The sequence below is a fragment of the Lepidochelys kempii genome, chromosome 19 (genome assembly GCF_965140285.1).
Source record: "Lepidochelys kempii isolate rLepKem1 chromosome 19, rLepKem1.hap1, whole genome shotgun sequence".
Taxonomy (NCBI): Eukaryota; Metazoa; Chordata; order Testudines; family Cheloniidae; genus Lepidochelys; species Lepidochelys kempii.
In genome coordinates, this window is record NC_136398.1 from 19775714 (window position 1) to 19802334 (window position 26621).

At 42.4% G+C, this 26621-nt stretch overlaps 1 protein-coding gene across 4 annotated transcripts in view; it reads right to left on the reverse strand.

Annotated features, from left to right (window-relative positions):
- Positions 1–26621, reverse strand: part of ZMPSTE24 (zinc metallopeptidase STE24) — a 119781-nt gene that overhangs the window by 40617 nt on the left and 52543 nt on the right. For 3 of the 4 annotated variants that reach the window (XM_073317423.2, XM_073317424.2, XM_073317422.2), the window contains exons 4-5: positions 22665–22781; positions 15040–15192 (exon numbers count right to left, since the gene is read on the reverse strand). The exons of the other annotated variant lie outside the window; for it this stretch is intronic. In XM_073317423.2, coding sequence (XP_073173524.1) covers positions 15040–15192; positions 22665–22781 — 270 coding nt within the window. The remainder of the gene's footprint in view (positions 1–15039; positions 15193–22664; positions 22782–26621) is intronic. 4 annotated transcript variants of the gene reach the window in all.

A 26621-nucleotide genomic window follows, 5' to 3' on the forward strand; every position in this document is an offset into this window, starting at 1 on the left:
CCTTGCATAATGACTTAGCCACTCCCAGTCTCTATTTAAGCCTAAATTAATAGTATCCAATTTGCAAATGAATTCCAATTCAGCAGTTTCTCGCTGGAGTCTGGATTTGAAGTTTTTTTGTTTTAAGATAGCGACCTTCATGTCTGTGATTGCGTGACCAGAGAGATTGAAGTGTTCTCCGACTGGTTTATGAATGTTATAATTCTTGACATCTGATTTGTGTCCATTTATTCTTTTACGTAGAGACTGTCCAGTTTGACCAATGTACATGGCAGAGGGGCATTGCTGGCACATGATGGCATAGATCACATTGGTGGATGTGCAGGTGAACGAGCCTCTGATAGTGTGGCTGATGTTATTAGGCCCTGTGATGGTGTCCCCTGAATAGATATGTGGGCACAATTGGCAACGGGCTTTGTTGCAAGGATAAGTTCCTGGGTTAGTGGTTCTGTTGTGTGGTATGTGGTTGTTGGTGAGTATTTGCTTCAGGTTGCGGGGCTGTCTGTAGGCAAGGACTGGCCTGTCTCCCAAGACTTGTGAGAGTGTTGGGTCATCCTTTAGGATAGGTTGTAGATCCTTAATAATGCGTTGGAGGGGTTTTAGTTGGGGGCTGAAGGTGACGGCTAGTGGCGTTCTGTTATTTTCTTTGTTAGGCCTGTCCTGTAGTAGGTAACTTCTGGGAACTCTTCTGGCTCTATCAATCTGTTTCTTTACTTCTGCAGGTGGGTATTGTAGTTGTAAGAAAGCTTGACAGAGATCTTGTAGGTGTTTGTCTCTGTCTGAGGGGTTGGAGCAATATTTCACATTTGGGGACAATGTATACCTTCAGATCAGCGGCACTGCTATGGGTACCCGCATGGCCCCACAGTATGCCAACATTTTTATGGCTGATTTAGAACAACGCTTCCTCAGCTCTCGTCCCCTAAAGCCCCTACTCTACTTGCGCTATATTGATGACATCTTCATCATCTGGACCCATGGAAAAGAAGCCCTTGAGGAATTCCACCATGATTTCAACAATTTCCATCCCACCACCAACCTCAGCCTGGTCCAGTCCACACAAGAGATCCACTTCCTGGACACTACAGTGCTAATAAACAATGGCCACATAAACACCACCCTATACCGTAAACCTACTGACCGCTATTCCTACCTGCATGCCTCCAGCTTTCACCCTGACCACACCACACGATCCATCGTCTACAGCCAAGCTCTGCGATACAACCGCATTTGCTCCAACCCCTCAGACAGAGACAAACACCTACAAGATCTCTGTCAAGCTTTCTTACAACTACAATACCCACCTGCAGAAGTAAAGAAACAGATTGATAGAGCCAGAAGAGTTCCCAGAAGTTACCTACTACAGGACAGGCCTAACAAAGAAAATAACAGAACGCCACTAGCCGTCACCTTCAGCCCCCAACTAAAACCCCTCCAACGCATTATTAAGGATCTACAACCTATCCTAAAGGATGACCCAACACTCTCACAAGTCTTGGGAGACAGGCCAGTCCTTGCCTACAGACAGCCCCGCAACCTGAAGCAAATACTCACCAACAACCACATACCACACAACAGAACCACTAACCCAGGAACTTATCCTTGCAACAAAGCCCGTTGCCAATTGTGCCCACATATCTATTCAGGGGACACCATCACAGGGCCTAATAACATCAGCCACACTATCAGAGGCTCGTTCACCTGCACATCCACCAATGTGATCTATGCCATCATGTGCCAGCAATGCCCCTCTGCCATGTACATTGGTCAAACTGGACAGTCTCTACGTAAAAGAATAAATGGACACAAATCAGATGTCAAGAATTATAACATTCATAAACCAGTCGGAGAACACTTCAATCTCTCTGGTCACGCAATCACAGACATGAAGGTCGCTATCTTAAAACAAAAAAACTTCAAATCCAGACTCCAGCGAGAAACTGCTGAATTGGAATTCATTTGCAAATTGGATACTATTAATTTAGGCTTAAATAGAGACTGGGAGTGGCTAAGTCATTATGCAAGGTAGCCTGTTTCCTCTTGCTTTTTCCTACCCCCCCCCCCCCCCAGATGTTCTGGTTTAACTTGGATTTAAACCTGGAGAATGGTCAGTTTAGATGAGCTATTACCAGCAGGAGAGTGAGTTTGTGTGTGTATGGGGGTGGGGGGGATGTGAGAAAACCTTGATCTATGCAGGAAATAGCCCGACTTGATTATGTAAAGAGTTGTCACTTTGGATGGGCTAGCACCAGCAGGAGAGTGAATTTGTGTGGGGGGGTGGAGGGTGAGAAAACCTGGATTTGTGCTGGAAATGGCCCACCTGTTGATCACTTTAGATAAGCTATTACCAGCAGGACAGTGGGGTGGGAGGAGGTATTGTTTCATGATTTCTGTGTGTATATAAAGTCTGCTGCAGTTTCCACGGTAAACATCTGATGAAGTGAGCTGTAGCTCACGAAAGCTCATGCTCAAATAAATTGGTTAGTCTCTAAGGTGCCACAAGTACTCCTTTTCTTTTTGCGAATACAGACTAACACGGCTGTTCCTCTGAAACCTGTCATACACATTGTGAAGAGAATGGTCACTTTGGATGGGCTATTACCAGCAGGAGAGTGAGTTTGTGTGTGTGTGGGGGGGGGGGGGGGGGGGGCGGAGGGTGAGAAAACCTGGATTTGTGCTGGAAATGGCCCAACTTGATGATCACTTTTGATAAGCTATTACCAGCAGGACAGTGGGGTGAGAGGAGGTATTGTTTCATGGTCTCTGTGTGTATATAATGTCTTCTGCAGTTTCCACAGTATGCATCCAATGAAGTGAGCTGTAGCTCACGAAAGCTCATGCTCAAATAAATTGGTTAGTCTCTAAGGTGCCACAAGTACTCCTTTTCTTTCAGCTTATATAGTTCCTTCGCAATGTGCTGGCTAAATACCTTGTGGGTGTTACCACATGAGCAAACACATTTGAAATACAGGTACATAGTTAATATTCATAACTTCAGATACAAAAATGATACATGCATACAAACAGCATAATCATATTCAGCAAATCATTACTTTTCCATTGATACCTTACTTGATACACTTTGTATATAATTTGTTGCAATTATATAACAGTGGTAGCAACAATGATCTACATTGTCATGTTTTAATCATACAACATCACAGTGAGTACAAGCCGAGATCAAACAATCATACAAAAGCAGGTATCTAGTATGATCCTACATAACGTATGCTCTGGAAAAGGAGCTAGGACTTGGGTAGAATAGGTCAAAATAACATGGTTTTTTACTGAAATTTTTTTTTGAACAATAATTTATTTTTTGCAAGAATTTTGAAAATTTTCATTTCATTCTCTATCATATTTTTCATTTCAATTTCCATTAGTTTAGTGTTCAGAAACTAAAACTTTTTGGTTGTTAAAAGAAAAGGAGTACTTGTGGCACCTTAGAGACTAACCAATTTATTTCAGCATAAGCTTTCGTGAGCTACAGCTCACTTCTGTAGCTCACAAAAGCTTATGCTCAAATAAGTTGGTTGGTCTCTCAGGTGCCACAAATACTCCTTTTCTTTTTGCAAATACAGACTAACACGGCTGTTACTCTGAAACCTGTCATTATTTTTGGTTGTTGATTTTCATTTTTCTACATCCCCTGACCTCTTTTTTCATCTGTTCCCTCTTTACCCCCACTGAAAAAGGATGGGGAAGTTAAACCAAGACAAACCCATTCTCCCTTCCCTATATACTTTTCTGACAATAGAAAAAGTTAGAAAAAAGTTTAAAGTTTGAGAAAGTGGGACAGAGCAAGGGAGGGAGACAGTTGGATGACAACATTCACTTTACTTTTTTCAACTGAAAAATGTGAGGGGGGAAAAAAAAAAAAAAGAGTGAGCACTAAAAAAAATGGGAAAAAGTTCCAAACTGATAGCTCCATCTGCAGCGGAGTGAACCATTCAGAGAGATCATTTTGTTCTTCAGAAACTGTAGCAGCAGAAGAGGATTTCTCCAAAGAAATGATTTCTACCATGCTTGATAAACTTAAGAATAGGCGGAATCACTAACAGTAAAGTTAGAGAGAGACGGTGGGGAACGTAATATCTGTTATTGGACTAACTTCTGTTGATGAGAGGGACAAGGTTTTGAGCTTACACAGAGCTCTTCTGGTGTGGGAAATATGCTCAGAGTTTCAATTCCCAGATCTGAAAATAAGCGCTGTATAAGCTCAAAAGCATGTCTGTCTCACCAACAGAAGCTGGCCCAATGAAAGATATTACCTCACTCATCTTCTCTCTCTAAAATCATTGTAGCCATGTCAATCCAGGAACACTGCATACAATACAGAAAAGCTGACTATTGCAGTCCATCTAAGTCAAATGTCTGACCTTCTTAATGTTATGGAGAGCCGCATGACATGTTCAGATTCTGCTGGTTTGTCTTTTAAAAAAAATAACCTTCTAACACAAGTCTCCAAAATGTGATCGAAGTATAACACAAAGTTGTCTTTTTCCAAGTGCAGACAGTCTGACTCAGAGGTGTCAACTTCCCCAGCTCCATTAATCTCACTCAGAGGTGTAAATCGAAAGCCTGAAGATGACATTTTAGAAGTCAAAATTAACTATTTCATTGCTGACCATTATAGCAAATGGAAAGGGAGTGAAGGACATGTGGAATAAGAACAACAAAGGAGACAAACAGTGAAGGGAGAGGATGGAGAAGGGTTAGAAACAAAGGGCAGAAATAGCTATGGCCTTAACGGGGCACGGATTTTCCCCAGTGAGTGATGCTAAATGCAACAATAAAGTATTGAACAAATAATATTAATAAACAAAAGTCAGATCCTCAGCTAACTGATTTAGTTCCATGAAGTCAATGGTTCTAAAATTCAGTTACCACATAAAGACCATATTTTACCCATGACCTCTGTGTAAAACCTCCCATTGACATCAGCGCATATGTAGCCCTAAATGAATATAGTCCAGCCTATGAAACATTTTAACCCATTCCATAGGCTAAATCTGATACCCCTCATTTGAGATCATATCTTAAAAGCTTTGGTCAACATAACTTATGTGGGAGTAGAGCTGCCGAATTTTGTCTATTGCTCATGCATACTTGCCTGTTTGAACTGGCGCGGCACATACTCACCAGAGTGCTTGTGTCAATGCAAACTGTAGTGCACCATGAGTAAGCATTCCAGTGAGTCACATGCCACCATCCAGCACAATGCCTTTTGGGATATTTTCACATTTTGTGGGATAGAAAAGACTTGCCCATGGATCTCTGGAAGCTAGAGGTCAAGTTCTCAGAATGCAACTTTCGCCATCCCATCATGCTATTCATATCCCATAATTTGTGTCTTTTTAAAAATATTCCACAACCTCACATGGCTCTTTTCAGTGTCTGCCATCTGTAACAGAAACATGAAGCCCACAGACCTCTGCACTAATCTCATGAATGGTACACAATTCCCTGGTGTTTGCAGACCCACAGGAAGTACAGTAACAATGAAGGACATGACAATTTCTTCGAGGACTGTTTCCTGAGGGACACACTGAAAAGTTGTTGGTAGCATTTACAGAGTAGCTGCGGATGGCTGAGCGCTGCTTCTGGACACAAGAAACGAGCACTAACTGGTGGGATCATATGGTAATGGAGGTTCAAGACGATGAGCAGTGCCTGCAGAACTTTCAGATGTGAAAGGCCAGATTCCTGGATCTGGATGCCAAGCTCACCCCAGCACTCGAGGGCAGTAATACCACATTAAGAGCTGCACTGACAGTGGAGAAACAAGTGGCAACTGCATTCTAGAAGCTTGCAAACACTAGATTGCTACTGGTCAGTGGGAAACCATGTTGCTACCGGCACCAACATCCCTCGAATGGGTGATCTGTGCAACGTTGTGGTGATCACTCACACCTTCCGCCTTCTGATGTGCCCGGACACCATGATAAGGAACATCACAGAGAGTGCTATGCAGGATGTCATCAGGAAGCAAATCGATAGGACCCCATCCAACCAACATGTATCCACCTACCTGAGCAGCTCATTGGAAGGCGAATTTGGAAAAAACAGGGAAGACTGTGCTTCACTCTGGATTCGTGCCTGCAATGCTATGTGACGAATGGAGAAGCGTATCAGCTGTCACTGGACGTGGTGTGAGGAACGTCAGGAGCGGAGAGTCCTAGTGCCACAGGTTAAGAATACAGAGCACACAATCATCACTCCAAGAGCTAGAACCATGCTGGAGAGGACCCTGAAGGATGCCATCCGCTGCCAGTATGTTGAAAACCTGAACTGAAACCAGACCAGGGGAAGGCCTTCAAGATGACATGCAAGTGGGACGCCAGCAACCACTTCCTCACAAGGACAGTTTCAGTTGACTTGCTGAGAGGAGGTTCATCCACAGGGCCAGGCTCAACTGCGTCCTGCTGAACAGAACCATCTGCACTGGGATACGGGACAAGCGATGCAGGAAATGCGGCTATGCCAGCAAGATGCTACCCCATGTTTTGTGTAGCTCAAGTCCCATTCCAGAGCCTGGCAGCTGTGACAACGTCATCCAGAATCGCCTAATCAGAGCCATCCCACCACCCGATGGGAAGGCTGCTGTGAACTCCACCATCCCCGGAACGGACAGCTAACTGCGACTAGACACCATCACCACCAATTAGGAATGGAAGAAGATCGTCATGGTGGACATCACAGCGCCCTTTGAGAACAGGACCCCGGCCTTCCACAACGCCTGAGCTCGAAAAGTAGAGAAATACACTCCTCTGGCCAGTGCCTTGAGAGCTAGGGGTTACAAGGTTCAAACACACGCTCTGATCATCAGGGCCCAGGATGCATGAGAACCCAGTAATGAGTGACTGTTGCAGGAATGTGGAATCAGTCAGTGCTACACTCATGGTGTCGGAAAGCATCAGGTGGTCGAGGGACATCTATCTAGAACAGTGGTTCTCAAACTTTTAAGTAAGGTGACCAACCAATTGCATTTTGTCTTTTTTGTGACCCACCAAGGCTCCAAATTTGGGGAGGGCCCCCCAAAATCACAGGCCAGTGTCCTTCTCTTTCTCCACTACCTTCTCCTCCTTGCCCTGCCAAGGGGGCAATGACCACCCATAGCAGCGCCCTCCACCGCAGCACTACAAGCCAAATCCCAGCCTGGAGGGGAGGTCTGGGTTGGGGCAGGAGTGTGATCTTGCCCACCCTCGCCCCGCAGTGGGGGCTTCTGCGCCTCAGTGCTGGGCCTAGCTCCCTACTCTGAGTGTTATGACCTGGCGCACAGGGTTGTAACACCATTCAGATTTGGCCCAGTGCCCTTCTGTATGCCAGATCACAACACTATTCACTAAAATTTGGTCCAGCCGCCCATCTGTCATAACAGTCAACCAGGCCAAACCTGATAAGTACTGTGATCCTGTGTACCAGGTTGCAATGTCCAGAGTGGGGAGCCAGGACAGGAGCTGCCACTGCAGGGTGGGCTTGCTCTTCAACACCCTCCACCCCAGAATCTCCTCCCTGCACCAGGCCTGCAACCCATCTATAAATTTTCTGTGACCTACCGTTTGGGAAACACTGATCTAGAATAATGACAAGTTTCAGAGTAACAGCCGTGTTAGTCTGTATTCGCATCCGATGCATGCATCCGATGAAGTGAGCTGTAGCTCACAAAAGCTTATGCTCAAATAAATTGGTTAGTCTCTAAGGTGCCACAAGTACTCCTTTTCTTTTTACTGATCTAGAACACATCACCAGACATAGGAAACACCAGAAGAGATGAGCTGGAGTAGCATTGAAAAGTAACTGAACGTACTTCCCTGATGGATTGTATTTTCTAAGGGACAAACTATCCTAAATTCTCAATTGAGGGACAATCTTCACTCATTGATATATTTGCTTTCCACAACCAACTCTCTGTATAACTTTTAAGAACATAAGAATGGTCATACTGGGTCAGACCAAAAGTACATCTAGCCAAGTATCCTGTCTTCTGACAGTGGCCAAAGCCAGGTGCCCCAGAGGGAACTTTTTCACTGGGAGAGTGGTGAAGCACTGGAATAGGTTACCTAGGGAGGTGGTGGAATCTCCTTCCTTAGAGATTTTCAAGGTCAGGCTTGACAAAGTCCTGGCTGGGATGATTTAGTTGGGGACTGGTCCTGCTTTGAGCAGGGGGTTGGACTAGATGACCTCCTGAGGTCCCTTCCAACCCTGATATTCTATAAATGAACAGAACAGGCAATCATCAAGTGATCCATCTCCTGCCCCCATTCCCAGCTTCTAACAAACAGAGGCTAGGGACACCATTCCTGCCCATCCTGGCTAACAGCTATTGTTTGCCCTATCCTCCATGAATTTATCTAGTTCTTTTCTGAACCCTGTTATAGTCTTGGGCTTCACAACATCCTCTGGCAAAGAGTTTCACAGGTTGACTGTGGGTTGTGTGAAGAAATACTTCCCTTTGTTTGTTTTAAACCTGCTGCCTATTAATTTCATTTGGGGGCCCCTAGTTCTTATGTTATGAGAAGGAGTAAATAACACTTCCTTATTTACTTTCTCCACACCAGTCATGATTTTATAGACCTCAGTCGTCTCTTTTCCAAGCTGAAAAGTGCCAGTCTTGTTAATCTCTCCTCATACGGAAGCCGTTCCATACCCCTAATCATTTTTGTTGCCCTTTTCTGAACCTTTTCCAATTCCAATATATCCTTTTTGAGATAGGGTGACCACATCTATAGGCAGTATTCAAGATGTGGTTGTACCATGGATTTATATAGAAGCAATATGATATTTTCTGTCTTATTATCTACCCCTTTCTCGGTGATTCCCAACGTTCTGTTCGCTTTTTTGACTGTCGCTACACATTGAGTGGATGTTTTCAGAGAAGTATCCACAATGACTCCAAGATCTCTTTCTTGAGTGGTAATAGCTAATTTAGACCCCATCATTTATAGTTCATAAAATCATAGAATATCAGGTTTGGAAGGGACCTCAGCAGGTCATCTAGTCCAACCCCCTGCTCAAACCAGGACCAATCTCCAATTTTTGCCCCAGATCCCTAAATGGCCCCCTCAAGGATTGAACTCACAACCCTAGGTTTAGCAGGCCAATGCTCAAACCACTGAGCTATCCCTCCCCCGAGTGTGCATTACTTTACATTTATCAACATTACATTTAATCTGCTAGTCTGTTGCCAAGTCACCCAGTTTTGAAAGATCCCTTTGTAGCTCTTCACAGTCTGCCTGGGACTTAACTATCTTGAGTAGTTTTGTATCATCTGCAAATTTTGCCACCTCACTGTTTACCCTTTTTCCAGATCATTTATGGATATGTTGAATAGGACTGGGCCCAGTACAGACCCCGGGGGTCACCACTATTTACCTCTCTCCATTCTGAAAACTGACCATTTATTCCTACCCCTTTTTTCCTATCTTTTAAACAGTTACCAATCCATGAGAGGACCTTCCCTCTTATCCCATCATAGCTTACTTTGCTTAAGAGCCTTTGGTGAGGGACCTTGTCAAAGGCTTTCTGAAAATCTAAGTACACTATAGGTTTCAGAGTAACAGCCGTGTTAGTCTGTATTCGCAAAAAGAAAAGGAGTACTTGTGGCACCTTAGAGACTAACCAATTTATTTGAGCATGAGCTTTCGTGAGCTACAGCTCACTTCATCGGATGCATACCGTGGAAACTGCAGCAGACTTTATATATACACAGAGAATATGAAACAATACCTCCTCCCACCCCACTGTCCTGCTGGTTATTACCAGCTATTACCAGCAGGACAGTGGGGTGGGAGGAGGTATTGTTTCATATTCTCTGTGTATATATAAAGTCTGCTGCAGTTTCCACGGTATGCATCCGATGAAGTGAGCTGTAGCTCACGAAAGCTCATGCTCAAATAAATTGGTTAGTCTCTAAGGTGCCACAAGTACTCCTTTTCTTTTTAAGTACACTATATGCACTGGATTCCCCTTTGTCCACATGCTTGTTGACCCCCTCAAAGAATTCTAGTAGATTGGTGAAGCATGATTTCCCTTTAGAAAAAACATGTTGACTCTTCCCCAACAAATTATGTTCATCTATGTGTCCGGCAATTTTGTTCTTTATTATAGATTCAACCACTTTGCCTGGTACTGAAGTCAGGCTTTCCGGCCTGTAATTGCTGGGATCGCCTCTGGAATCCTTTTAAAAAATTGGCTTCACATTAGCTATCCTCCATTCATTTGGTACAAAAGCTGATTTAAATGATAGATTAAATTGATAGGTTTCATGAGTGATGTATCCGAATATTTGAATGTTAATATCTAAATTGTATCATTAAATGTATTCACCTAAATTTAGGTTATTGCAGATTACGTACCATATGTATTTTATGATCTTTAAACCAACCTTTGCACTTTAAATCTGCCTGAAGTTCTTTTGCTTTCATGCAGCACTGCTGCTGACCCTTTGCTTGCATTCACCATGCAATTTTTTCACAGATGTCCATGTTTCCACAGCCAGTCCATAGCTGTGTTTGCACAGCCTCTTCTCCCCACAGTCCCAGGAGATACAATGACTCCTGTCTACTCCAGGCAGGAGAGTATCTAGTGTGTGGAGCCAGCATGGTTGGTTTGAGTCAATCAATCAACTACTGAAGCCAAGGGTAAAATTTGGGAAAGCAACGAAGTGACTTAGGAACCCAAGTCCCATTGAAAATCATTGGGACTTGGAGTATAAGATCTGAATTATCTGGAATATTTAGAATCTAAAAAGAAAAGGAGTACTAGTGGCACAAAAGCTTATGCTCAAATAAATTGGTTAGTCTCTAAGGTGCCATTAGTACTCCTTTTCTGTTTGTGAATACAGACTAACACGGCTGCTACTCTGAAACCTGCCATTTAGAATCTAAACATTCCAGTTCCCTATTTGCATTTCTGGAGTTTCTTGTATCTGTAGCACCTAATTATTTTTATTAGGGATTTAGCAAATCAATGTGGACCAACTTGCCCATATTCCATTAGTTGTCCTATGACCACCATCTTTCAAATTCATGCCCCTCATTTTCTAGGACTTTCACCCTTCATCAAACTATGGGCAGACTCATAGCCCACTCTGCTTGGTTGCATGCATTATTATTCCGGATTCCAATACCTTCAAATAGCTCTCCATACCGATGAAAACTACAAGAATATTGTTATTCTAGTTGCAGGCTTTGTTGTGCTTCCTAGGTTGGACGTAATTACGAAATGGGCCCAAAGGATTGCTATATTAGAACTTTATTCTTGAATTACTTAGCACAAGGGGCAATGCTATAATTGTTTGGGAGATACATACAGTACACCAGTAGTTCCCAAACTTCTGTACTGGTGACCCCTTTCACAAAGCAAGCCTCTGAGTGCAACTCCCCTTATAAATTAAAAACACTTTTTTTATATATTTAACACCATTATAAATGCTGGATGCAAAGCAGGGTTTAGGGAGGAGGCTGACAGCTCGCAACTCCCCAAGCAATAACCTCGCAACCCCTTGAGGGGTCCCGACCCCCAGTTTGAGAACCCCTGCAGTATAAAATATCTTTCCTTTGCCACTTTTGAACTGCCTTTCCTTCTTCTGTAAACCTAAGATCTGATACAAATACATTGTTTATAATGCACTATGGACAATTATTCAAAAATTAAATTTGAAACTGACAACCTATGTCAAGGCTAGATTTATGATAATCTATTAAAATAATTTAAATTAAGAGGAAGAACTCTGTGTAAGCTTGCAAGCTTGTCTTTTTTACCAGTAGAAGTTAGTCCAATAAAAGATATTACCCTCATCCGACTTGTCTTTCTATACAAAAAATACTAAGTAATACTTATTTGCTGCCAAGTTGGAAAGTCAAACTACTGAATTGGTGGAAGTCAATGGCAACACATCTGGAACTGGAGTTTGCTGAAGCGCCAGACCAGCTTTTGACAGCCATAGACTCTTCTCTGGGTACAGAGAGACTATTTTCTTCATTTCAATTTATTCCACTAGTTCAGTTCAATTACTAGCTCATTCAAAAGTTAAGAAACCATCTGGGAGTTGAAAAAAGCAGGAAAGCTTGTTTTCCTTTTCCAATTTATGAACAAAAACTAGGTATCAGAGAATGAGATGTACTCTAAGATCTTGAAGGACATAGGGTGAGATCCATGAAGGGACTTGGGCATTGCAAGGCTGAATGTCACAGAGTGCCTAACTTTTATGAGCCTAGAAAAATCACACAATCCACAAAGCTGAGTTAAATGCCTAGGCTCCTTATACAATGAATGATCCACAAAAGTCAGTATGCTAGGTGAGAAGCTGCCTAAGCTAGCCAATAGGAGATGCCAAAGAGAGGAGGATGTGCTAAGCCCTGCCCCTCTCACAAAGACAGGCACCTAAGTCCAGGCTGCAGGAAGACACCTAATTCTGCTTAGCGATCCACGAACAGGAACCCACCCCAGAATCAGACAACTTAGGTGCCCAAGGCATTTCTTGCAGGACTCCACACAAGACGGGGAGGCATGGTGTGTGGTGGGTCAATGAAAGAGTGATTGGACCAGGGACAATTGGATGAGAGAGAAAGAGAATATGACTCTGTAGTCCAACGGTTAGGGCACCCACCTGGGAGGTGGGAGACCCCATGTCCAGTCCCCCTGCTTCAATCATTCTTTCATTATTTACTTACAGTGTAACAGCTTCAACAGGAAAGGGAAGAAGCCCCACATCAGAATATCCCATAGCTCAACTGTTCGAGCACTCTCTAGAGAGGTGGAAGTCCCTTGTTCAAATCTTCTCCCCCCTCTGCCTGGGATGAGAAATAAGCCTATGATTCCCACAAGGCAGGTGAGTAGTCTAACCACTGGGCAGCCACATCACCATCAGGATTGAATTGGGACTTGATCCACCAGGTGTGCTTAGTGAGTGAGTTTAGGTGCCTACAGGGCTCAGCAAAAATTCTGTGGATCACAAATGGAACTTATGTGTCTAAATCTCTGGTTTAGGCACCTAAGGACCTTCACAGATCCCACCCACACTGACCAGAGATAATCAGTTCAATTACAGATCATACTTCCTTTGTTTAATTAATCAGTTTTAAAGGCAAAACGTGTTTTGATAAACTTTCTTATGTTTCCAGCACATTTAAAGGTAGTTTTATTTAATAAAGTTAAAATGCTGTTTTTGTGCACTTTTAATTGAATTTCCATCCAAATGAAGGTTGACACAAATCACAAATAAATGTTTAGTAAATAAGAAATGTGTCATTCGCCATTTTCTAAAATTAATACATTAAGAATTTGAATAAGTGTAAGTTAAGCTACATAACTGCTTAAATAAATGTGTATAGATATAACATATCCTCCTGGTTCGTAAAAGGCACCAAATTTAGTGCAAAGGCTACACTGAGTTACAAACAAACCTGTTTTAATGGTTACCAACCAATGACAAACCAACTTTTTTTTTTTTTTTTTTAAGGAAAAAGGAACTAAAAAGTACAAATGCAAAACATAATTAAAGTCAATTTTAAATAATTTGATTTAAATCAAACCACCCTCGATTTGCAATAAAATAAAGTTATTGCTGGTAAAGCCTGCAAGTGGCAAAAATTGTTCGAAAGGCAAATAATGATAAGGACACATCAGTTCCACAGAGCAATCAAAATCACCTGGTAAGTTGGGCTCATTTTAACATGGGCTTTAATGTAACCAAATGCAAAGTCATGCATCTAGGAGCAAAGAGCACAGGCCACACTTATAATATCAAGACCTGTATCTTGGAAAGCAGCATCTCTGAACAGGACAGTCATGGTGGAAATCAACTGAACATGAACTCCCTGTATGATGCACTAAGACAGTAAATGCAATCCTTGCATTAGCCAATATATTTTTCTAGAAGGCTTTGTACATTTTGTATTTACGCAAAGCTGTATAGTTATGATCCCAACTTCCAGCATGCTTTTGCACTTATGCTAAGCTTATGGTGAACAATGTACAACCTTTGTTCTTTATGTGCGCTGAACTTGTCAGGAGTAAGATGTGTTCTGTTAAGGATTGCTATATATGAATTGTTGGTAAGTATCGTTCATATAAAACAGTTTATGTCACTATGGTCTGCTGCTACTTCTACTCTACAGTTCATGAACATCTGGAAAGTTATGGTGTCTGGTTGGTATAGATGTCTTTGTATACTGGAAAATAGATCTGAAACTAGATAAGGAAAAGGGGTAAGGTGTATTAATCTTCTACTTGCTGTAAACAAGTGGACAAAAATATGTCAGATTAACTCGCACTTCGGAGCAGACACAGATGATGTGAGCTGTGATTGCTGTGAGACCACTTCCCAGAGACTGATCACGTACGACCCTCTCTGTGCCAATTTTTCTGTTTAATAAACTGATTTGAGTTATCTGACATTTCATTAATCATTAATGAAAAACGAACCCTAACAATTGGAAACAGAAGCAGGGAAATAATACTTTCCCTACTTCTACTTGATACTACCTCTGTCAACATTAGTGAGATCATCACTGAATACCAGGTCCAGTTCTTCCATCAACCTAGCTACTGCCTCTTGGAGAGGTGCATTCACTACAGCAAAAGGAGAACCCCTCGCATCACTGTAGCGATTGTCTACACTGAAGTGCTACAGCAGCTATGCCGCTGCAGCATTTTAAGTATAGACATACCCTAAGTACTATGTAATTGAGGACCAGTGGTTGGATGCTTGAAAAAGGATGTCAGATACTGTTGACAGAAATGCACATGTAGTCAAACTGTTATTTCTTCTTGATAGAAGACACTTCAATATTAGATTAAATGTATTTTTAATTTAAATGTCACATTAATAAGCTTTTATGAGCATTCAGAGGAATAATAGACATGAGCTGCTGCTGCTGCACTAATGATAGTCATAAGATTATAAAGACTGATAAGGTTCCCACTTTAAATTTCTTCCAGTTTTAAGAAATATATTATTTAAAAAACTCTGTGCACTATACTCCGAGAACAAACTAATATTACAAATGGACAAAAAAGTACCTCCATACTCACCAAGGAAACAACTAATGTGAACAGCCAGGCATAAATGAAGAAGTAGTCTCCCCCTATTTTAATAATGTAAAGCAGAAGAGAGGTCACAGGCAACAGAATACACTGAGTCACGATAAACTTCTTGATGGCATCCTTAAAAAAAAATCCCAGTGTCTGTAAAGAAAGAACATTAGTGATATTCATATTGTAGTTATCTAAGTGGCACTGTGGGTTAATGAACTGGTCTTTCACCTAATGTTCAAAAATTATTCTAGGTTACAAGTAAGAGGAATACAGCAATACTGATGTGTGCCATACAGCAACACAGCAAAGGCAACAATTAAATTTTGAAAGAACAGTTACTTACCTTTCAGGAACTGTGGTTCTTCAAGATGTATTCTATACATGGATTCCACTCTGGTGCACATGCATCCCATGCATACAATATAGGATTCTCTTGATCAGCAGTATCCAATGGAGCTGCACTTGCACCATAGATGTCCTTGCACCCCCTCCCCCCACTCAAAGATAAAAAGGGTAGAGTGAACCCAAACAAAATGGGAATTTTTCATAATATTTTTATGAAGTCTATGTGTGCCTCCGCTTCCCTCTGTACTTTCCATTGCTATCCAGGGTGGGGCAGGGGGCGGGAGGCTGAAGTCTGCTCTCAGGGCAGCACAGCAGATATGAGGTGTTTTCGTCACTTTGCTGTCTGGGCCACAATGAACAGGTCCTTAAGGAATAGGATGGAACCTACAGAAAGCTACCCATATCAGAGCATGATTCCCAAGAGAAAATGGGAAACCCCAATGACCAAAACATTCACACCTAGTAGTCAATCACCACGAGAAAGGTGGTTTTTCCCACCGCCTCTGAGCGGGAAAGAAGAGACAAGCTCAGAAACAAAGGACAGAGAGGTGACTGGCAGGGGATTAAGAGTGGTTTCTGGAAAAGGCTGGCTGCTCTCATGTGGGACTGACAAAACAGTCAGAGACAAAAGCAATAATGGAACCCATTACAGCTTGGCTGATGGATTGTTCTGGCTTGGCCAGGTGGAGACACACATTTTATTTCTCTGTGCTAAACTAAGGACTTCCAATGTTGTATTCCAGTTAACTAATAAATCCTACTCTATTTTGAAAATACTGCTTGGTGTCACTGCAAGTATTTGCTGAGGTGAATTAGGCCCTGAAGAGTGCACAAGCCTCTGATTAGGAGTCTATCACAACTGAATTTGCTGGCAGAGCTCACAGTGTGAAATAGGAGTGCCTGAGCCCAGAGGCTCAGCCTCTGAGTGGGTGAGGCTGCATGGCCATCTATGGTGTGGATTGCACCCTCAGCAAGTTTGCAGATGACACTAAACTGGGAGGAGAGGTAGATAAGCTAGAGGGTAAGGATAGGATACAGAGGGACCTAGACAAATTAGAGGATTGGGCCAAAAGAAAGCTGATGAAGTTCAACAAGGACAAGTGCAGAGTCCTGCACTAAGGACAGAAGAATCCAATGCACCGCTACAGACTAGGGACCGAATAGCTCGGCAGCAGTTCTGCAGAAAAGGACCTAGGGGTGACAGTGGACAAGAAGCTGGATATGAGTCAACAGTGTGCCCTTGTTGCCAAGAAGGCCAATGGCATTTTGGGATGTATAAGTAGGGACATTGCCAGCAGATCGAGGGACGTGATCGTTCCCCTCTATTCGACATTGGTGAGGCCTCATCTGGAGTACTGTGTCCAGTTTTGGGCCCCACACTACAAGAAGGAGGTGGAAAAATTGGAAAAAGAGTCCAGCGGAGGGCAACAAAAATGATTAGGGGACTGGAACACATGAGGAGAGGCTGAGGGAACTGGGATTGTTTAGTCTGCGGAAGAGAAGAATGAGGAGGGATTTGAGAGCTGCTTTCAACTACCTGAAAGGGGGTTCCAAAGAGGATGGCTCTAGACTGTTCTCAGTGGTAGCTGATGACAGAACAAGGAGTAATGGTCTCAAGTTGCAGTGGGGGAGGTTTAGGTTGGATATTAGGAAAAACTTTTTCACTAGGAGGGTGGTGAAGCACTGGAATGCGTTACCTAGGGAGGTGGTGGAATCTCCTTCCTTTGAGCTTTTTAAGGTCAGGCTTGACAAAGCCCTGGCTGGGATGATTTAATTGGAGATCGGTCCTGCTTTGAGCAGGGGATTGAACTAGAGCTTCTGAGGTCCCTTCCAACCCTGATATTCTATTATTCTATGAAGGAAGAAAGTGAAACCCCTTGGGAGTCTATTACTGAAGGGATTTCTCCAAGAGACTGTTTAAAAGCTGGGGCATAGTATCAAGACTGTGGATCTGTGACACTTGTTTTTTCTAAGTTGGTGCGGACAGGCCTCTTTCATACAATGGTGTGCTGTTTGGCTTCCCTCTGGTTTTAACAGCGCTTGGGAAAGAAGACGAAGGTGAATCAGCTGATTTAAATGAAAATTTAAGCCTTTTTAAAGAAAGAATTTGGAATCAGGCCTAAGAATTACATGGTGTTCCACAAAGACTAGTTAAGGTGGACCAAACATGAATTTCCTCTACTCTGCATGCTTATATTATGTAGTCTTCATAGACAAGTGGCATAAAGAGCAGTCTCTGAGGGATCAGAAGGGGGACACATCAAACCAGTAATACTATGCTAAGGTCCCAGAAAGGAGGGGGCTCCCAGACTGAGGCAAGCACATGAATGAGCTTCTTGAGGAATCTAGCAACTGTTGGGAGGAAAATATGCTATAAACCTGAACAGGTGGATGATGCGCCCATATTGCTGCTAACTATACCCTTTCTGGATAGCCCTGAATGTTTTAGGGCAGGCAGACAGACCAGAATAACAGAAACCAGGGCTTCCAAGGGAGAGGGGGATGTCCATTAGAAATTTTATTACTACATATCAAAGCGTTCTGGACTTCCATAGAACAGCTTCATTGGATGACCGCTTGCAAGCCAGAATCCAGGCTGCCAGATAGAATGATGCTAGAACTGGGTGTAAGATACGACCTCTATTTTTGTGAAACCACACTGGGTAGAACAGATGTGATAAGCAGCTGTATTGACAGATTTATCAGATGAGAGTACCAGAACTGTCTAAGTCAAGCTGGAACTACCATAATCACAGACTGAATCTTGTCCAAGTTTCTTCAGGAAATCTTGGTACTAATCGGATCGATGGTTAGGCATACATGAACTCTGCTGTCCATGAGGCGAGGAAGGCATATGATCAAACCTCTCTGAAGCAGAACATCCAGCATTTCTTCTTCTAGACTGTGGCAAATAGGGAGGCTCCAAAATAGACCTACCCACAAAAGATACTCCGCATAATTGAGTTTCACAGTTAGCTTGTGGTTGTCTGATCTAGCTATCCTAGCTGATCCAATGGGGCATTTTGTAAGCTTGGAGGATGCAAAGCCACAGGTTAGATTTGAAGACCAATGCACCAGTCCTAATGACTTCTTGACAGAGCCAAGTTGATCATGTTCCTCCCCACCTATTGACATAATACATAGCTGTTGTATTGTCCGTCATCACTTGGATTGTGGATCCCTGTAGCAAGTGTCAAAATGCCACACATACTAGATGTATGGCTCTGAGCTTGAGGACAATAATGAGAATTTCCTGCGGGGGCGGAGACACAAGAGGCACAGAGTCTAAAGGTGGTCCCCAGATGAGCTCCCCATCTGAGCTCCCCATCTGTGTGGCATCTGTCATCAACTTCTTGGCAGGTGCTGCTCTATCTGGGACAAGGTGTTGCAGTTTGTAGCAAAGCTTACTGAGGAATAAAAGAGAAGAGAGATCTATAGTATGTGAGGAGCAACTAGTGGCCTAAACATCTGTGCAAAAGTTACTCTAGATGCATCTGATACAATGGAATGTTCAATGTCTGGTTTCACTATGACGGACAGGGCTTTGTGGTTCCAGTCTTCGGGAATATCCAGGGTGAGCCAAACGACCATTGAGGACCCGCAAAACTCCATGGACGTGAACATTCTGTGAGAAGTCCTCTCCTCATTAGATTGATGCTCACCACCTGAATGCTGGACCCAAGGAAGCAACTACACACACAGACTAATGGTATATAAAAGTGTGAACGGTGCTCCAGGTGGATGCCTGACAAATCTACTGCATAGCCAGGCTCTTGTTTGGCCCAGGAAGTTGAGCTAGGATTTGCAACCTACAACATAAACCTTCAATACAAATCCAAGTCAATTTTGCTCAAATTGGTCTGGATGCCTTTTATCCCTTTTTTGGGTTTGTGGCAGAGGACAAAGATGTGGAGAATGTAAAGTCTTGAGTTCTAAGGCGGTAACGTTTTAGGTTTCTATGACAAAAGGGCACCTTATTACAAAACACTAGGAAAGAATCAACGTTCCCTTACATAGCACCACAAGATGATGGCTGCTACAAAGACTTTTGGAGATAGCAAGCAGACGGCAAATGCCTCACTGACGGAGAACGAACAATGAGATGGGTAAGCAGGGTGAAGAAAAGTAAGGTCTACTCTCTAACTTTTCCATTTCCTGGACTCTAGTGAGCAGAGGATGAGAGCCAATTAACTGGCTGAATAACAGTCTTGAGAAAAGAAGCTTGCCACTTGAAGTGATGTAGGATTAGACCATTTTCCAAGACATCTGGGGAAAACAAAATCCAAGGCCTAGGGGAGTTCTGAATCTCTTCAAAAAATACTAAGCAGAAACAAATTCCAGACACTATAATAGAATTTGGAGGGGACTGCCTGGAAGGAGAACATCAGTTGCATGACCAAAGAAACAAAAAAATTTCAAGGAAACTTTCTCAAACCAGGGTTTGAGGTGAAGATTCTCTAGGCCTTTGTGAACTTCTGGGCCTTGAGACAGAAGACATGGAACTAACGGGAAGGCAAGCAGATCCTGGGCTGACAGCATCAGCAATTCACAGAACCAACACCTAAAGGGAATCAGTGATGATTATCTTTCCTCTACAACTTTCAGATTCCTCCAAATTCAGTACAAAGGGGTAAGGAAAACTTACAAATCTCTCCTTCCCTCTCCATTCCAAGGGATTAAAAAGGCATCCATCATTCAAGTGTCTCTGAACTCGCAACAAAATCAGCATAAACTGGGTAGGCGTTCTTGGCTGTGGAAAGCAGATCCAGGCCTGGAGAGCCCCATTTTCAGCAGAATGGCCATGTTTTCAAGAGCCCTTCCCTTAACAGAAAGGCATTAGAAATGTAAGAACCTTACAAGATGAGCTGGTCTGAGGGAGGTAAGATAATGTTTTGCAAACATTATAAACATTGCTTCTACAAACTAGTGCCTTATTCCAAGTTCTGCTTTGCCTAAATAAGTAATCCACTAGATATTGTCCAGTTGGATGAGGACAAGGAGATGTGCTTTCTGAAGAGTATTAGGGAAAATTGCATGGACTGGAGTTTGCAAAAAATCCAGACATTTCTTTGCCTCCTTGGCCAGGTGCCCTAAGTCAACCCAAAGATAAAAATTGCTCATTGGCTTTGGAAATGACTGACCAGTAAAAGTTGTGGAAAGGCACATTTCTGTTTAGGTGCATGATGCTTCCACCAGCCCACAGACTGCCTAAGTGGGGCTAAGAAGGAAATTACTTTTCTCAGAGTTGATTATAAAGTCCATGACCGTAATTAACTGGGCTGACCTTTACACTTGATGACTCTTCCTGCCAAGAAGGATGGAGTATCTAGAAACTATCAGCAGCCACTGGTACAATATGCATCTTCTGTGAGCAAAATACTGTTGCTATGACAACCACTTTGGAGAATACACACAGAGCAGATAGTAGGGCAAGATGATAAATTGAAATATTCATGGTCCAGAGCAAACATCAGGCAAGCTCTGCTTCATGAGAACATGTTGTCCTGCAAAGAGGAAAAATGGGTCTGTGCTCTTTTTGCTTCTTTATGAAGATGAATGAAAGGCTGAAAGGGGTTTGGTTTTGAACTCACAACACTCTTCCCTCAGATGTTTCTCAGGCATTTGAGTGTGTGTGTAAGAAGTGAAATAAAACATGAAGTTTTAGATATTTTGAACAGATGTCATCTCCCTTCTCGGTTAATTAGGTTTTGTTTCTGTAGTATCTGTGATGTCATATTCACACCATCTCCATGGCCCACAGGGAATTTCAGGAAAAAAATGGTTGGCTAGACATGTAATTCTAATGTGTGAAACCAAGATGATTTTGGGGAGCAGAGTGTGGGGGAGCAGGAGAGGACATATGAGGAAAATTTTCAGGCCTTCTTTATACATCGTAGTAAAAAAGCCTCAGTTATTTTTCATTTGTGAGTCACCTGTAGGTTGATGGAGGCAAAACAGTCTCCTGATTCTACCGCAGTAAGGATGAAGTAAGTGCTACACTGGCTCTACTTTGAAATGTCTATAAGTGACAAACAACTAGTTCAGCTACTTTAGATCTAGCTTCGACTCAGTCCTCCTAGCTCCTTGGAAACTGCAAATAGAAATGAGAAAATCCCAGGGCATCTGGTATGACGCTCTTGCAGGTGAAGCAGATAAATTCTCTACAATATGATAAAGGGCTTCCCTGATTGATTTCCCAACTTTCAGCCTGTGTTAAACTGGAACTTTCTGGTGGGCTCTGGGCCCTACAGTCCTTTCCTGGAGAGATATAGTGCTGTGCAGACAGCTACAGCCAAGGCTTCAAAGTCCACAGAAATAAATTGCCTATTATGATCTGGATAGAAATGTTTCCCTCTCACAGAAGCAAACCCTTTCTTCAGAGGAACTGGAAAGAACTAGGGCCAGGAAGGAAGGAAGGAACCAGGCCTGATTTACCCTGAGGAGGTACCCCTAGCTGAGCAAGAACTAATGCAGAAATTGAGAAGGGGAAGCTCTCTGACGAGAGAAATCCTGCCAGTGCAGGAGGGAGACCTATGCAGGTGATGGGGAAGGGGCAGGTTAAGGAAATTGAAGCTGCTGGAACAAGACAAGTGAGTAGTTTGTAGGAGGTGTGAATGAAGAGATGACCCTTCTGGTTTAGCAGAAGGCGGAATTCATGAGGCAGATTAAGGAGGTAAACCAGAGATGGTGCTCTCAGCCTCACTCAATCAACTACATGCAGTGCCTGGACTTGGGTGTCAGAAGTGCTTCTGGGGAGGGCTAGGCAGCAGCCTGGCAAAGGAACACTCATTAGACCTCTTCAGCATAAGGGGAACCAGGCTGTAGGAGGCAGAGACAAGACCTAACTGACAACGGAAGTGATGAGACAGGAGAGATTCTTGGCTACACAACTAGGGTATATATTTCCTCTTCTCTTTGCTGCAACAGCTGCCACCATCTTCCCTGAACAACTTGACATAAGACATGACTGATCCCCTTCGTAGGTGCTGGTGTGATGTTTGTGTGAGGACGGCTGCAGAAAGAGCTAAGTACTAAGAATTGGTGGTCTGGAACAGGTAGTGATCTGATGATATAAGGGAAAGCAGAAGTATCTGGGTATCATGGTCAAAACATTCAGAGATTTAGGTTCCCACAGAAATATTAATGTCACATGGCATGTGGTAAAAGAAATATCACTGGCAAATAGGACATATTTACAGATATTTGTCCACCTGGCATTTTCCATAAACTAACTTTAATTTGGAAAGCTATTTCTGTACATGTATATTTCACAGTACCTGCTGATTGAAGCCATGTTTCTCCTCTATGACAAAGGTATTATATAGACTCCATGGGAGGCCAGTCACCGCACTGAAGAGTGTAGCAAGCAGCAGAAACACCAATGACTGAGCGATCTATACATACATAAGAAAGAGTTCCTATTTATAAACTTCTTACAACATAATTTAGACATCTTATTGCCAATGAAGCAAATGTATATAAATAGTATAACAGAAACTGACTGAAAGCTAAAGCTAGATAAATTGAGGCTAGAGATAAGGTGCAAATTTTTAATGCTTAGGGTCATTAACCAATTGAACAACTTGTCTGGAGATGTAGCAGGTTAATACTCCAAGTGATTGAATAAAGTTTGGACGTCTTACCAAAAAGATGATGTAGCTTAACCGCAACATTTGAGCTTAATGAAGGATTTACTGGGTCAAATTCTTTGGCTTATGCTAAGCAGTAGCTTGGACTAGATGATAATAATAGTCCTTTCTGGCCTTAAAAATCTATGAATCTATAAACAGGTTTATTAGTATTTGAAGATACGGTAAGAAATATACATGGCAAAGTGTGAATATGTAAAGTCCAACAACGTAACAGACAGAGGATGCCCTAATTAGAGCCAAGAATACAGGGGAAAATTACATACACAAATTTCTGATAACAGGATACCCTCCTGAGTCTTGATTTGTTCCAAAGTACTGACCATTGTTAATCATGTCTTATCACTTTCTATGGAGGATAGAAGTCAATTTGTCCGGGATGGCAAGGTTTTTAATTTGACAAGTCACTGACTAAGCTAGATCCAGCATGCATTTTTTTAATAGAGAAAAAATACAACTGGCTGACTGGAACAGTTAAGCATTAAGCTCCTGTTCCTAGGAGCTTTCATCAAGTCAGTCATAAAAGCTGAAACTATGAGTATATTGGCATCAATTTTTCAGGATGTATAAATAACAATTACCTGGTCAGTTTAATTGCCTATTACGTTTTGGCCAGTGAGACTGACCAGTTTCTTTCCACTGCACAGCTGCTCCAAAGGCTACAAGAAACAGCAGACAGGGACTCAATCCAATATTTGTTGGAAAGGGGAGTGAAAGGACATTTCCCTCCTGCCCTCTTGCTTCTCCTCACAGGACCAAATCCTTGACTCTGTAGCTGTTCATAGCCTTCAGAGTTGCAGTACAGTGAAAATTATCGGTAGCCAGCTGGTCAGTTTTCACTGTTCAGATCCAAAACAGGCAGAAGCAATAAAAGTGACAAGATACTTGCTATTTGAAGGCTGTACAATAGGGGCTTGTCAACAGTTGAAAAAGATATGTTATAACACACCCTAACTAACAATTTCAAGCACTATGTTAAACACAATTCTGTTGACTTCGTAGAAAAGGGTTGTCATATTTGACATTGTGTGCGCTTGTCATGATGGTACTCCTGAAGAAAGAGAACTCTCCTCTGCAGTTCTTGGTCCAGGAAAAGAAGACATAAGCTGGCCCTGTGCCCTACTTAGTGAGTGTTCCTGCAACCTGCCCTCTCCCACCAGATGTTCTGCTGTCAGGTAGATCTGATGAGAAATCATCATGTCTGAGAGCGTCATTGCCTCTGAGGAAAGTACAATGCAAAAAACCAGACACAAAATTGATAAAAATTCCTAATCTCAGAATTGCCCGCAAGAAGGGCCAGCCCTAGGCTTTAAAACAGTACTCTCCAGGAATAGCGCTCAGCAATCTCTTTGATAATAGGAAAGAGAATCATAGTGAACATCTCTTCATTTAAAGTGCATTGACAGTGACATCTCTGATTAACCCTCAGGAAATGTAGTATGACAGAGTGAAACTTTGTCACAGATAGAGTTACCAGACTACTAGTCAGACCTCGACACTCGTTTTGCATTTTGTGTGTGTCAAAGTAGCCTTTATAATGGCTGTAACTTCTGCATGTTGTGTCTGAATTGGATGTATTTTCTCTAGAATCCCAATTTACAATTTATTTCTAATCTGAATTTGTCTAACTTCAATTTCCAGCCATTGGATTGTGTTATACTTTGGCTCTTCAGTCTAGCAGACAAATTATCAAATTTTTTTCCTCAGATTGGTACTTACAGACTAATCAAATAACTCCTTAACCGGTCTCTTTGTAAAGAGAAAGAGATTTAGCTGTTTTCTAATCATTTAATCATTCTCCTAGCTCATCTGAGCCCTTTAAAATTTCATAGAATCATAGAATATCAGGGCTGGAAGGGACCTCAGGAGGTCATCTAGTCCAACCCCCTGCTCAAAGCTGGACCAATCCCCAATTAAATCATCCCAGCCAGGGCTTTGTCAAGCTTGACCTTAAAAACTTCTAAGGAAGGAGATTCTACCACCTCCCTAGGTAACGCATTCCAGTGTTTCACCACTCTCCTAGTGAAAAAGTTTTTCCTAATATCCAACCTTAACCTCCCCCACTGCAACTTGAGACCATTACTCCCTGTCCTGTCCTCTTCGACCACTGAGAATAGTCTAGAACCATCCTCTCTGGAACCACCTCTCAGGTAGTTGAAAGCAGCTATCAAATCCCCCCTCATTCTTCTCTTCTGCAGACTAAACAATCCCAGTTTCCTCAGCCTCTCCTCGTAAGTCATGTGTTCCAGACCCCTAATCATTTTTGTTGCCCTTCGCTGGACTCTCTCCAATTTATCCACATCCTTCTTGTAGTGTGGGGCCCAAAACTGGACACAGTACTCCAGATGAGGCCTCACCAATGTCGAATAGAGGGGAACGATCACGTCCCTCAATCTGCTCGCTATGCCCCTACTTATACATCCCAAAATGCCATTGGCCTTCTTGGCCTTCCAATTTATCAACATCCTTCTTGAATTGTGGACACCAGAACTGGACACAGTATTCTAGCAGTGGTCACGCTAGTGCCAAATACAGAGGTAAATAAATAACCTCTCTGTACATAGTCAAGATTCCCCTGTTTACGTACCTAATGTTTGCATTGGCCCGTTTGGTCACAGCACTGCACTGAAAGCTAATGTTCAGCTGATTACTCACCATAACCCAAAATATCTTCCTTAGTCACTGCCTCCTCCCATACTGTAGGGAATGGCTTATATTCTTTGTTCCTACATATAATGGGGGCAAAAAAAATACTAACATGTTTTAAGACTGAGCTTAATAAGTTTGTGGAAGGGATGGCCTGATGCAATTGCTTACAATGGCATATGGCCCATTCACAACCACTATTAGCAAATACCTCCAACAGCTGGAGATGGGACACTAGAGTGGGGAGAGTTCTTAGTTGCTACAGAGAATTCTTTCCCAGATGCCTACCTACATACTCAGGGTCTAACTGATCACCATATCTGGGGTCAGGAAGGAATTTTGCCAATTTGAAACCCTGAGGGTTTTTCACCTTCACTGCAGGGTAGGCCATGGGTCACCTGCTTGTTTGAACTAGACTAAATGGTGGTTTCTCTGTAACTTGGAGTCTTTAAATCAAGATTTGAGGAAGTCAGTAACTCAGCCAGAGGTTATGGGACTACTGCAGGGGTGGGGTGGGGTAAGATTCTGTGACCTGCGGTGCACAGAAAAAGTCTGACTAGATGATCATTATGGTTTCTCTTGGCCTCAAGTCTATGATTACATTTACATTTAGCCATATTAAAACTAGGGCTGCCAAGAAATTAATTGAACTGTTAAATAATAATAGAATACCATTTATTTAAATATTTTTGGATGTTTTCTAATTTTCAAATATATTGATTTCAATTACAACACAGAATACAAAGTGTACAGTGCTCACTTTATATTTATTTTGATGATAAATATTTGCACTGTAAAAAAGAAATAGTATTTTTCAATTCATCTAATATAAGTACTGTAGTACAGTCCCTATAATGAAAGTTGAACTTACAAATGTAGAATTATGTACAAAAAAACTGCATTCAAAAATAAAACAAATGTAAAACTTTAGAGCCTACA